Source organism: Antrostomus carolinensis, unplaced genomic scaffold (genome assembly GCF_000700745.2).
Source record: "Antrostomus carolinensis isolate BGI_N321 unplaced genomic scaffold, ASM70074v2 scaffold11230, whole genome shotgun sequence".
Lineage (NCBI taxonomy): Eukaryota > Metazoa > Chordata > Aves > Caprimulgiformes > Caprimulgidae > Antrostomus > Antrostomus carolinensis.
Window position 1 is genome coordinate 65,543 of NW_010287790.1, and position 14,402 is coordinate 79,944.

General features: G+C 41.2%; 1 protein-coding gene across 4 annotated transcripts in view; it reads right to left on the minus strand.

The window, feature by feature from the left end:
• Nucleotides 1-5,441: 5,441 nt before the first annotated feature.
• PTP4A2 (protein tyrosine phosphatase 4A2) overlaps nucleotides 5,442-14,402 on the minus strand; it is an 11,350-nt gene continuing 2,389 nt past the window's right edge. The window contains exons 4-6 of one of the 4 annotated variants that reach the window (XM_010164164.1): nucleotides 9,508-9,638; nucleotides 7,313-7,387; nucleotides 5,442-5,898 (exon numbers count right to left, since the gene is read on the minus strand). In XM_010164164.1, the coding sequence (XP_010162466.1) occupies nucleotides 5,790-5,898; nucleotides 7,313-7,387; nucleotides 9,508-9,638 (315 nt within the window). In that variant the 3' untranslated portion in view covers nucleotides 5,442-5,789. The remainder of the gene's footprint in view (nucleotides 5,899-7,312; nucleotides 7,388-9,507; nucleotides 9,639-14,402) is intronic. The other 3 variants (XM_010164187.1, XM_010164172.1, XM_010164180.1) reach the window with 3 other exon arrangements.

A 14,402-nucleotide genomic window follows, 5' to 3' on the forward strand; every position in this document is an offset into this window, starting at 1 on the left:
AAACAACAACAACAAAAAAAAGCATGTCTCTTATTAGAACTAGTCAAAGATTTTCCAGCAAAACAGATGCTCCCCTCCCTACCAAGCACTGAAATGATGGGATTGAAGTGTTCTGCAGCAACATATCGATCCCATCATAGTTCTCAAAAAAGCAGGACGCTCTGCCTGCACTCCTGGCACTTCAAGGTCGCAGGTACCAGCAAGGATTAGATATCAACAAGCTGCTGCTGCTATTTTAACATTTCCCCCCAACCCCATTCAGCACCAGCCTGATAGCTTCTGCTATCCTTTTCTCTAGGAAAATTTCTTATTGCAGTCCTAAAGCTGTTTCTATTCCACGCAAGAATGTCCTCTTCCCTTTTATTGCTGGAAATTGAAATTTAAAATTGAAATGGCAATGAATCACAAAGTATCACAAGAGTCAGCCAGCATGCAGAATTATCTGCAGCAAAAAGGTACCCCAAAGCACTAAGTCTAGTCAATTGGAATAACCAGCTCAGCAAGACCGTGCTACCCAGCAAGCTAATGATCCCCCAGCCCTCTGGATAACAACAAGAAAAATAAAAAACAGAAACAAAACAGTAGCCCAGGAAGGTCACAAGCTCCACAAGCACGGCCTTGCCAAAGACAACCCAAGGGCTTTCTGAGTTATTATTTCAGGCAGGGGTTCACGCTGTGCTCCTCCATTCTCTGCAAAACACTGCAGATGTTGGTAGCCTCAGCTTCCCCGCTTTGCTGGGAGCAGGGGGCCTTTCACAACATCCCATCTTCCAAATGACTGCATGTGCATCCCCCCAGGGTGCTTGTCAGCGAGACAATCGTTTCTGTAAAGGACTCCAGACATCAGCATTCAGCTCTGCTTCCAAGCAAAGTGGCTTCAGGAACCACAGAGGATGTCCCACATCCTGGGACCAGATTCGCTTCCTCTGTTGACTTTGCACAGCCCTAAAGGAGTCGGGTTATTACCCAGTGCTTTTGGTTTCCCTGGCTGGAGAGAGAAGTAATTCCTTACCTGGTTCTTTTCCCCTCCTTGAGCTCTTCTAATCCATCCAGAGATTTGGATCAGGGATTTTCCTCTGGTGTTGGCTTCCAGCGTCCCTCATTTTGTCTCCATCTACAGAGTTAAGCCCTGTAAGAAAGGGCACAGAGATAGCCACCTCAAATCCTAGCTATCCTGCCACTATCACTGCAGCTACTGCCAAAATGAAGCAGCTTCTCAAGCAGCCTCTAAATCTCACCCACAGTTGTTTCTCCAAGAGGCAAGCCCCTCGCCAGACACACCACTACTCGCATCGAGTGCTGGGGTGCTCATTACCTGGTACCTACCCCAGCCCTGAAACCAGGATCTGCCCAGCAGCCCAAAAAGCAGCAGAGTCCCTGTCCTGGGTGGGATGGAGACAACTTTCTGCAACTGCACCAACAACTCTTGTCAGATAGCCAGTAACTTTGTGAGACAGACCCGTTTTCCTTTTGGATGTTGTCCCACCAGTGAGTAGTAGCAGGATCTAGACTACATATATGGCATGAAAAACAATTAAGACTTCACTCAACGTCTCTTCATTCATTGATGATGGTGATTTAAGTTCTGATGAAACAAGCAGTCAGACAAGGGAAGGTCCTAAAATTTAGGTCCAGGCTTTGGTTTTGGTTTTTGCAAAATGGGGATACAAATGTTTAAGATGGGACTATCAAGGTGATGAAGTTTACGTAGTCTTTGGGCAGCTTAAATGAAAGGTGTTCCAGATACACCTGTGAAAAGCATTGCCTGTTATGTCCCTTTGTGTTTTAATCAGATATAAGTCCAGTTCTGGACGGGATTCTCTGACATCTCCATTTTCATAGAAGAGTCACAGAACTATCTAATACCCCCCAACCTGACACCTCTACAAATCCAGCCAAGTCATCCTCCAGGACAGACAGACAGACAGAGCAATCCACTCACCCGAGTCGAGTGATTTAATACAGAGCTTGGCTGCAAATAACCCTGCGCTCCAAATGCCTTCACCTCCTTCCATCTTCCTGAGGGGACGTCACAGCCCGGAGCCAAGGCTCCAGCCACGCACGAGATCACTTGTCTAGAGTGGTGACACTACACACACGTAGAGATAGCAGGTTTGATAGGAACCTTAACATTTTACTTCAAGATCTGTTTACTGACAAGAAGCTGTTCTTCCCCTCTCCCAGGAAACACATACTTCAAACGCTCCCCAAGTGTTAAGACCAAGTTAAACAATCTATAATTTTTTAGTTAAAAGAACATCCTCTATTACAGAAGCACCAACCATGATTCCTGCAGTTCCTTTCCCCATGCAGAGTCACTCCACTCTGCTTATCATTCTTAATTGCTCCAAAAGTAGCATCTTAAGTGATATAAATATGCATTTATATGCATGTGATTAAGTGTTATCTCCAGATAAAGTATCAGTATCTAAACTGCCTAGACATTGGCAAAAAAAAAAAATTAACAAGAGAAACAAGTAATTCATATCATACCAGAATATCTCAGCTCCAATTAGGCACATTAATTTTTTATACTGAGTAGCCTTTGATTAGCGAGACATTTCACTTTAGTGCATAGTAACAAAAAAAAGAGGCAGAAACTTTGAAAAAACAAACAAAGCAAGAGTTTGGCGTTAAATAACAACAAAAAAACCCACAAAGAGGAGCTGGAACTTCACAGTTACTGCTGCCAGTCTCACAAAGTGGTTTATTATCTCATTGCCAACAGGGACTAAAAATTTGTTCTAGTACACTAGTGGGAAAAATCAGATAAATATTAGAAACACGATATCGATTTGCAAGTAACATATTTCTTTGATGGCAGCAAAGCAAAGCTGATTGGATTGTTATCTGTGAAGCCCAGAACACAGTACCTTCGTATTATTTAAATAAATTATATCAATCAATGCAATGGCATTCCACTAGCAAGGAAGGGGAACTGACTGGGATCCAGGACTCTAGAAAACTCCCTCATTGTCACCCCAACACAATAACCCCGTTCACACTCTGCCAGGTGCCACCGTGTCGAGTTTTATCCAGGGCACAACAGAAAGTTTTGCAACAGATTTTTGTTGATGTTTGTTTGGGAAAGTTCAGAGCTGTTGTTTGGTTTTGGGGGGGGTGGAGGAGTTGTTTAAAGGTAAGTTTATAATTTTTAAAAAGGTAATTCAAAAGGAGAACTGTTTCTGTCTGCAGCCCTGTTGCCTCTTCTCAAGGTAGAAGAGTCTTTGCCACCAGCACATCCAAGCCATGAAGGACCCAAAGGTGATTAGTAATACAAACGGACAAACTTGTCCGAAGGCCTTTACAAATTAGATTAAAGAAAAGCATTTACCATTAATGAGCTGCAATAAATTCATCAAGAGCCAGAGGGAAGACATCTTACTGCAAGAACTTTATTGCACTACGTTCAAGTGCTGAACCAAGTGTTGTGGCTACTGGACATCAGTCACAGTCACACTCCCCCTATTTGTGTCTATGCTCTATGCCAAGTCTGCATTTTTCACTATCTTTCCTCAATTAAGGCTGCAGAGTCATGGTATATGATAATTAGTACATTATAAATCAGAGTAGAACTAAGGGGAAGAATGCAAAGTTACACATATAGCATGTAATTTTTTTATTGTTCTTCAGAAGGGCTTGGGGTTTGGTTTTTAATCCAGCTGCTCAACACCTTCCCCTCCAATCTGACTTCCATCATTTATCAAATCAGCTTTAACTACCTAAAAACATCCATTTTAACTTGCAGAAAGTTAGAACATTAGGCTTCTAGTTTGCAAGGGGAAGGTAAAGCCCAGAATTAGATAATTTCAGCATCATCTACCTTCCACGGGGACTCAAACATCAGCAGATAGGTTATTGCCCTAATGTAGGCACTGACATCACAAACACTTCTGTGGCTCCTTTATCTATTAAATAAATCAGAAACATTACACATGGTAAAGGGAGGAAGGAGCTCAGTACAGCAGCACAGCTGGAGTCAGGGTACAGACTGAGTTTTGTGGAGTGCAGTGTTTTCTAGCCATGGACCTCAAAGAGGTCTGCTGGCATATCTGTAAAGTGAGGGGCTTGACAAGTACCATGATTTTTTGCTTAAATTTATAAATCCCTTCCAGGAATAGAATCCTCAAAGTCCATTACCTGTGTTCTGAAAATGTTTCTGCAGTTAAGCTGCAGACTAAAACCAGAAGTCTAGACCAGGAAGAAGTCCTGCAAAGGCAGTTCACATCACCAGCAGCTGAGGGGTCGGTAAAAGCTGGGTACCAGTCTACACCTACCACAGGCGCAGACCAACAGAAGCCTTTGGTGCTCCACAGCAAGAGATCATAGCAGTGTAGAACTCTAAACCTGTATTCAAAGCCTTCAACGGCTGAATATTACAGAGAGAATGTCAAGCTGAAAGCATACGAGGTCACTGGTGGGGCAGGGCATGAAGTTAATGTGTGTTTGGTAGAAGCAGCCTGGCTGAAACTGCTTATGAGAGGCTGTAACATGACTTGTCTCGAGTAATTCCCTGACAACACCAATGGCCCTACAAAGAGAACATGGTGCCAGGACACAATCCAAAAATCAGTGTATTTCTAGCTCTGCCAATGGTGAACACACAATAGGCATGGTGGTGTGTAACTAGAGATTCTCCTTCCCAAAGAGCCTAATAAAAATGGAACAAGGCAATCAGTGGTTAAACTGGACCATACAGTGGTTAAGCTCCTCTGGGAAGACACTGACAGGCATTTATTGAGGGACTGCATTTCTGTCTGCCTGCTATCATCACTTCATACATGACACAAATCCCTCCCCCCAAATCCTGATTTACTGTGTTCAGCAAGGCAGGGAATCTGGACAACAGCAAAAAGCATTTTCTTCTTCCTCGTGACAGATAAATTAATTTTAAGTCCTTATCCAAATTGCCCCTTGCTCACCTAGGACACTTCTGTCTTCTGCCGAGACAGATTTTCTATCTAGCAACAGAAAAACAATTCAGACTTCAGCCAAATTCTTTGGAAAAAAAATAAGACTGACATGGACACACATAAAATCACACACACACGTGCGTACACACTCACACAGTTAAAAGCACAACCTCCCACTGACCAGAAAAGGCCTTTATCAGATTCACCAAAGATATTAGGCAGTGAGTCTTCTGTTAAAGCCCACCAGGAAGTTTTCAGACACCTGCAGAGTCTGAACACCACGTAGACACACAACACAGACATCACCACATCTCTGGAATATGCCCAAGTTGGGCTTAAGGCTGTCAGACTGCTCCCATACAGCAACAAAGGCTCCTCCTCACATCTCCCTGCCAGGTCCCAGGAAGGTTAAAAAAAAAAAGGCAACTCCATTTAAAAGAGTCCCACAGGAATTAACACATCAGGCCCTATAACTGTGGGGGACTGTCCTCGAATAAAGAAAACAGTTTCTGCACAAGCCAATGCTCTGCTGGTTTTCCTTAGACATAAAATTTACTTTATTTCTTTTCTTAAAAAGTTAAAAATACAGAAGGTTCAGAAATTGATTTTCTCCTTGCAGATGTTCAGACTGCAGCTTAAGGAGAAAACAATCCTTCACTGAAATGTTTCTCTTAATTTTTTTTTTTTTAATTTTTATTATTTTTTTTTCTCAATCATCACCACCATTAGGACAGAGGTTGAGGAGCACTAACTCCACCACTAATTTGATGATGTAGTTTGATTCCAGATTCACATTTCCAGGTGCCAAGAGTCCAGAAAACAGCCCATGCTAACTTCTGCCTTCGGTTGAGATCTTTTTTGTTTTGTTTTTGTTTTTTATTGAACACAGCAGTGACCGTTGGCATCTTTGAAGCGTAATCGCATCTTAGGTCGGTATTTCTCAAGGTAAAGCAGCTGTTTGGAATTGAAAGCTCCCCTCCTTTTCCTAAAACAAAGAGAATGAAGGCTTGTATCAATGGAAAAAGTACAGCTTCAATCACCAAATACATTCTATTTTGTGACTGATAGGCACAAAAATCAATCAGATCAGATTGATTTTGTGACTATCAATCACAAAATGGATATTGTGGCGAAAAAAAAATTAACAAGAGAAAAGTAATTCATATCATACCAGAATATCTCAGCTCCAATTAGGCACATTAATTTTTTATACTGAGTAGCCTTTGATTAGCGAGACATTTCACTTTAGTGCATAGTAACAAAAAAAAGAAAGGCAGAAACTTTGAAAAAAACAAACAAAGCAAGAGTTTGTTTTTTCAAAGTTTCAGATCAGTCCTTGTTTCAGAGCTTTTCTCTGTCCACAAAACAGCATTTTGGCTCAGTTCTGCACCCCCTGACACAATGAGGAAGGATAAATCAGGCCAGCACACACAGTTCATCACCTACACGCTAATATTAAAATCAAAATCCAGTTAGCAAATTTCAGCATCTTTTCTTGGACCGGGAGAGCTTATTTCCATCACCAGCAGTAGTTACTGAACAACATCAAGGTCACCCTTTCCTTGCAGATGCATGTGCTACTTATTCTATTAGCTAAGTAAAACCATGACATTCAGATACAAGTATGTAAGAGGTTCTTGGTATAAAAGGGACCGTGCCCAGGAAGAGGGGGAAAAAAAAAAAAAAGGAATTTAAGAAATGAAAAATTCAGAAAAATCTGTTGACAGCAATACAGTTTACAAAGATAACTGAAGACCCTGGGAATCCATAAAAGGATGAATTGCTTTTTTGGCAAAGCTCATTCAACATAATCTTACCTGCTGGGCTTCATTTCAAGATCTGATGTTATCATTAAACCAACAGAGCTCTGCAGTCACATCCCTCACCAGTTTTGTTATTTTTCCAGACAGGGTGGTTGCTGACATTTCCTGGGTGGATAATACACTCACTGACAACACCTGTGGGAGTGCTGCTGCTCATCTACGTGCTGCAGAAATTCTGCTTGGGGGCCCAACCTCACTAGAATTTCTTTAAAATTAGGAGCAATTATTCTATGTTTAATTCATCCATGATTTTTTACAGCCCCAGCCTAGACAAAAAATCTTCGAGTCTTAGGTCAATGGTTTAATATATAAGCCTAGATTTGACAGGGAGAAAAGAAAAAAAAGGAGAGATCACCTTTTAATCCTCACCTCTAAACAGAGGAAAGGGAACAAACCTCAGCAAACCATAAAACCTTCTAGTGGAAGGTGGGGTTGGAACTGGATGATCTTTAAGGTCCCTTCCAACCCAAACCATTCTATGATTCTATAAATCCAACAAACTTTGGCAAACACAAACACTGTTCAAATAGAACATAAACTGATCGTTTTTCTTGAGAATGGGGAAGTTTAACTTACTGCCTTATAAACTGAACTGCATCTTCGTACTTCATTCCACATTCAATGAGAGCAAGTGCAACCAGGACAGGAGCCCTAAAGGAGAAATCGATATTTAGGGAAGATCTGGAGAAATGGTATCTTGAACCCCCTCAAAATACATCAAATTAATCTCTAAATGAATAGCTTGAGTGTTTTCTCTTTAAGCATTATCTACAGAAAGACATTTGCCTGCTGAGTACCTAATGTAAAATTTCTTTTAGTAGACAGCTCTGCTTCCAACAGAAATAGTTCCTTAAAGTTTGGGGCATGAAATAATAATTCTGTATTTTGACACTTTCTCATTTCACTGTAACCTCATTTTCTACTTTGCTAAAACAAGCATGTAGTCCCTTTTACATGCATTTTGCTTCTTATGACACTGTAGATTTAGCTATATGTGAGACAGATCTATGAAGCATTGAGCAGATGGCTTATATAGATTTTATTTTTTTAAATTAATATGCTGTACATGGAACTGGGAATTCCAGGGAATTTTTACTAGAGTAAAAATTTCTACTTTGGGGTCCACATTTTGGAAATCAGTGTGTGGTAAAGAGCTGGCTGTTCAAACAAGCCACAGTCACAGTACACACACAGAGTTTCTCCTGGATTGATGATGTTCACCCCACTAAACACACACAGTTACAATGGGCACCTTTGACACTAGAGCAGTAAAGGGTTAAATAGGTGTGAGCAACTGGACAACTTGTACTCATGGCTAAATGAAATTATAATTCAGGAGAAACAACTCTCATGATCACTGCCATGCTGCACCTGCATAAACAGAAATATTTACTTTCCAAGGAAACAATTTAAGTCAATTTAAGGAAACAAAATAAGTCACTACAGCAACAAAAAAGGTGTCTCTCTTCACTGCAGTTGAGGTTCAGTCCCCTAAGGAAACAATTTGAAGCTTCATAAGTCACTATAACAACAAAAAAGGTGTCTCTTCACTGCAGTTGAGGTTCAGTCCCCTACTACAGGTAGACAGTTTTCCAGATTAAAGCAAAATCTGTAAAGTACTTGCTTTTCCCTCTGCCAGAAATAGTGTGAGAACAGCAAAGAGGTCATTCTGTAAAGAACAGATACACCACACGAGTTTGTGACACACAGAACACGGGAAGCTCCTGGTATCCTTTAGCCTGGTATTATGCAAGAAACAGGAGAGTCAAAAGTCACTCGAGTTACATGTGGCCACCTTCCTAAAGATGTTCCTCAGATAAAAATAGAGCAGAAATGGATAAACAAATACTAATTGCCTTGGGTTTTTGGCTCTTGTGTCTTTAAATATTGGCCATTTCTCCCTCTACCTCTTAATTTTCCCCATCTCTTCTTCTCTAGAAATGGAAATTTAAAAACCTAACACACTCCAACTCTGTACTTACTCGACTTCTTTAATCCACTTTTCCTGCCCACTCAATTCCTAGCCTTAAATATTACCACTCCCATGGTTATTGTAAGAATACTAACACTTAAGCTCCATTTCCTCCTAGCCCATAGGATAAACATAACATTCAGAGATTACATTTGGGAATATGAATGTAACATTTAGCTTTCCCAAATTGGTCTTTTTTTTTTTTATTTCATCTTGAAAGGAAGTTATTCCCAAGGAAGGAAGTTATATTTGGAGTGGTGAGGAGACAAACATCAGTCTGCATGCGAGCAAGAAATACAAGCCTAACTCTTCTTACCACTGCAGTGAAGTCACTCCAGAGTAAGAAAGTAATTGAATTATTATTACTCCATGCTTAATAGTCTGCCAGTTAAAAACAGGAGGAAATTAAGAAAACCCAACTGCACAGCCTTAGAAATTGTACTATGTGTGTATCTTGCATTTGTCAAGAAGCACAAGAGATGTTATTATTTTTGCAGAAAGACACACTTCCAAATTAACAGCATCTCTAAATGCTGGTGTCATTCATGACTGACAGAAGTGTTCTGAACAACCTCTCCAAGTTTTTCCCCTCTCATCCTGGAGTTATGAAATTACTGAAGATTTTTAAGCTGCAATAAGTCTCTGATGCTTTAACGACACAAACTTGATGCTGCTGCTTTAAAGTGTTATTTGGGAGAAAACAGAGACATTATTTACTTAACACTTTCCATGACCTACCTCCCAAAACAAATAAATTAACTTTACATCCAGAATAAAAACAAAACAGCAAAATACCAACCTTCCCAACCCTGCAACACAGTGAACAGCGACACAGCATCCAGGCTCTTCACGAAATTTGGTTTTCAACAGGTTTAGCCAGTCGTCAACTATCTGATTCGGGGGTGGTGCTCCATCATCAAATGGCCAGTCCTTTGAAGGTAAAAAAAAAAAGGATATTAGTAATATGGATTTCAGTCCATAATCAACAACAAGGCAACCATAACTGGGAGAAGAAAAACATTGCATTCAGCAAGAAGTAGGTGTTACGCTAACAGATCTGTGGGTATTCTTCTGGTTGAAAGTCAATAACATAATGCAACACTAAATGTTTAACAACCATTTAATTGCAATTTTCAATAAAATTTCAATAAAACTCTACACTAGCTCCTTTGGAATATACATTTTTTAGAAAAATAGCTGTCCTTGGAATAATTTTGTATTAAAAATATGTAAAAATCAATAGACATTTCAAATAAACATCTGAAAGATGAGAACTCTACAGGCTTTTGCCTGTGATTGTGTCAACCTTTTAAAATACTATTTGTACTGCAGACTCTGTACGGAGGAGAAGGTACTTCACAACAACTCCAGTGGATCAGCTTGCCCAGCTGTCATGCACCCAATAAGCAAGACAGTTAAAATTACCTGGGTGTTTTCAAGTCAAAAAAAACCTCCCACATTCACAAGCAAAAAAGAAGAGTGCTGAGACAAAGGCAAAGTCAACAACTCAGCAGCAGCTACAATTACATTTCCACCTATTAAAGGGGAAGCCAACATTAAACTACCTAGGCCATGTTTCATATCATCAACACAGCTGTCAAGCAAAATGACATGTGAGAAGCTTCCCATTTTCTTGAGATCACTCCAGCTCTCTCCTGGAACTTGTGCTAAGTGGAGTACTACACGTCCTACATCTCAAAACGAAGCACAACATCACATGCTTTATAATCTCCTCCGACACAGGGAGTGCTGGAGAAAGAGCACTCCTAGATGCAAGGGAAAAAGAAATAATACTTAGTTGTTTTGCACTTTTCATTAGACTGTGATGCATTTTACAAGAGAGACTCATAGCCAGAGTTTCAAATTATTCAACAACCTCTCCAAATGGAAGGGAAAATGCTTTGAACAGAGGCCTCTCCTTCCCTCATTGGTTAGAAACAAGTCTTTCATGTAGGATCTTGAGAACAGGTTAACATGAAGTAATATTCTCTGAATCCTAAAAGAAGCACATAGAAGCTCTGAACAAGTAGAACCAAAGGTAAAAATTCCCCAGACTTCTCATTTTGAAACCTACTTACTGCTACCCTAATACTTCCTGAATAGCAAGTACAGCTTAGCACAGCCCTCAGCCCAAGAGCACCTCAGAAACGTGTCAGTACTTCAAGCTGCAATGTGGAAATCTGCATCTCAGAACTACAAAACCAAAAAAGCTTTTAAGTTACTGAAATAACTTTATAGGTGATTAAATCAGAAAGATACACAAAGTCTGAAGAGTGCAGAGAACTTTTTCTTTAAAAGTAAATGGGAAATTAAAAAAATATCTGGGACAACACAGCAAAATAAAAGACAGAAACAAGATCCTAAAGTAAAACTTGTTCTTTCTAATAAAAGGCTTTTACGAGATTTTCCACTCAATCACACGCTGCTAGCTGTATTATTTTAGGCCTGGTGTTATGCACTGTCCCAGGAAGAGATGTAGGGGCTGCCAAGAGATGAGGCATTACCCACTGCAAGACGCTTTCATTTGAAACCATCTTGTAAAGAACAGGATTTACATGTCAGTTCTGTGTCCTACTTCTGGATTAAATTAAATCCTTTCCTTCGGACCCAATAGAGGAGGTGACCACTTTGCTTTTAGCTTACACATTAACCATCGTGTCCACACACAACTCTTGTGCTGTCCTGAATTAACAACAGTCGTCATTTCCCCACAGATCCAACACCTTCCCAGGAATGGAACACCCCTGATATTAAATTAGCACTGATAAAACACTGCTGCATGGGACACTGCCCAGAATGAGGAACAAGAATAATTCTGTGACTAGAGGAGTAACTGCAGCAAAGTTTGGCAGTTCATTTTCCTGATTATGAGTTCTGCCAGCATCACCTCTGAACTGCTGTCGGACAGGAGAGAAAACAAATTGCTGAATTCCACAATCAAAAGTGTCCTTAATAACCAGGATGATGCACTGAGACTGCACCAAGAGAAAATACAGCTCTTTTGTGCCACCCTGCAGTAGCTGGGAAGGATGATAAGACAAGAAAGGGTTATTGTTATTTACCCTTTATCTGGAGCAGCCTTGCTCAGCAGAACAGCTCTGGGTTTGTCAGTCAGCAACAACTGCAGGATTGGCAGTTCAGGACTGAGATGACCAAAAAGCAGTAACAGGATTTCAAAGTGACAAAGACCCTTTTCTTCAAAACTCGTGTGTAACTTGCACTGAAGTTACAGCAGCAAAACCCTCCCAGAACTGCCTGTGTCTGTGTCTCCCTGGATGGGACTGCAGCCATCAGCGTGGAACCTTCCCACCTTCAAAACCAGAGCCCATGGCGATGCAGTAAATATAGAATGGTTTGGGTTGGAAGGGACCTTAAAGCTCATCCAGTTCCAACCCCCCTGCCAGCAGCAGGGACACCTTCCACTAGACCAGGTTGCTCAAAGCCTCATCCAACCTGGCCGAGAACACTTCCAGGGAGGAGCAGCCACAGCTTCTCTGGCCAACCTGGGACACTGTCTCACCACCCTCACAGTGAAGAACTTCTTCCTAATATCTCATCTAAACCTCCCCTCTTTCAGCTTAAATCCATTTCCCCTTGTTCTATCATTAACTGCCCTTATAAAGTCACATCTCTAACAGGGGCACTCCCGACTGCCCGCTGGCATTGGGGCAATGGCCATTCCAGAGGGCACAGAAAGGCTGATCCAGAGATGAACAGTAAACAAGGGACACATAGAAATAGAACAATGAAAAGTGTTTTACATCCTGAAGATGAACAAAACTCTCACAGCCTCCTTGGTTGCCAGCCAGTGCAAAAATATTTCCACAAAAAAAATATGAAATAATAAAATAAATTACCATTTTTTCCAGTGCAGCATTTCCATGTTACACATGAACACAACTAAGAACTGCAGGAGCCCACAGAAACTAAATCCATCCCCGCCTTCTGCCTCCTGGTTTTAATCTCTGTTGATAAACAGGCACATGCAATAGTACTACTTGAAACACGGAACATCTAATTCTCTACTTTCTCACTATGCCATCTGCCAAAGCAGCTCTCTAGCTGCCACATTCTACCCAGCTTGCCAGTACATGATCCCAGATCACGGCGTGAGAGCAGGCTTTGCTAAAATGCTCTCATTTCCAAGGGTTTCACCACGCTTTTGACCTCAACAGTTGTAAAATAGACACTAATCTCTCTCAGGCTGTGTTTTTAATCTGAATGTTATTTTTGCAAGCAAATATTGGCTTTAAATAGTGACGTGTTATTTTCTCAGCCAGATGGTAATTCAATAGCGTTTCTGAAACAGCAACAGGACTCTGTGCTTTGAAAAACCAGGCATTCACAGGAAGGAAAAGCTATAGAGGAGGTGGCCATGTTGGTGAGTTAAAACTTCTCTCAAACAGCAAAACCTCAATGCAACACAGTAAATTACTAAGACAACCTCATGACTGAGATCATCAGGATCAGTGATGACATTAGCAGCAAACCTTTCCTGTCACCTCCTGCTTTCTGTTACCCTGAACAGATGTCTGGTGGATTTATGCTCTCTCCTGCTTCGCCTTCTGCAGCTTGGAATACTAAGAAGAACGAAGAGAGAGGCTTGTTAGCTGAGGCAAACGTGTACAGACACAAGACTCTCACACATTCTACTCACACTGAAAGGTTCTCCAACAGAATGGTGCTCAGCAGAGCTGACAGAAACAGCATTTCCAGTTTTTAGAAAAAAGCTTCCTCAAAAAAAAAAAAAACCTGCTTTCAGTTCAATCTTAGCCAACACCAAGTTTTTCAAGTTTCTTGAGAACCAAAATCCCCAAGCTATTTTGGAAGCACAGGCTCCAGAGCACAGAGCACTCCCCAGCTCCTGCAGCTGCCCTGAGGGCCCCAGTCATGGATGGGAGAAGGTGGGTTTTGCTCAAAGCTGCAGGAGCCAAGCTCAGGTACCTCACAGGGCAGGGCTGGACACCTGCAAAACTGTCCTAAGTCTTCTAGGAAGAACTCAGATCTCTGCTCTGCCACAGGAACACAGAAATACTCTAAGCTCCAGCTTAAATCAGGGCTCTGAGGGCTTCCACACCACAAGTTTAATCCTTCCAGTCTCTGGCAACCTTAGGAGTATCGCAAGCTAGAGGTTTCACAACAGCATGCCCAAAAATACAGCGATGCCCAAGTCCAGGACAGCTCCAGAGTGAACAAAAATGTTATTCCAGAGCTCAGGAGCACTGGTAGCCCTGTAATAACTGACTTTTCCAACAACACTGAGGCACACGTGGCTGCCTGGAACTGGAGTAAATGCTTACCAGGGCTGGGAGCCAAGAAACCTGATCAACCTGTACATGGAGTTTTCACAGATATGCCAGGATACAAGTTTTTCTCCTAATGGAAAACTGCAGAAGTTTTCCTCTGACTGAGCCATAAAAATCAAGATGCAATTAGAAGAATATCTGCAACTAGAAGGTAAGATGCAATTTCTGGCCTCACAACAGAGTATTACTCACTCCAGTAAAATAAACTGATTATATCTGACACACTATAATAATTCAGAAGTATTGCCTGGAAAAATACCGCCTGCAAGCTGAGTATGAGCACACACCTATTAAAAAAACCTTCCCTAAAACACCAAGCAACACGAGATGATACAGTCAGGCAGTCATTGCATAATGTTAACTCCCATCAGCAGTTCAGGAATTCCAC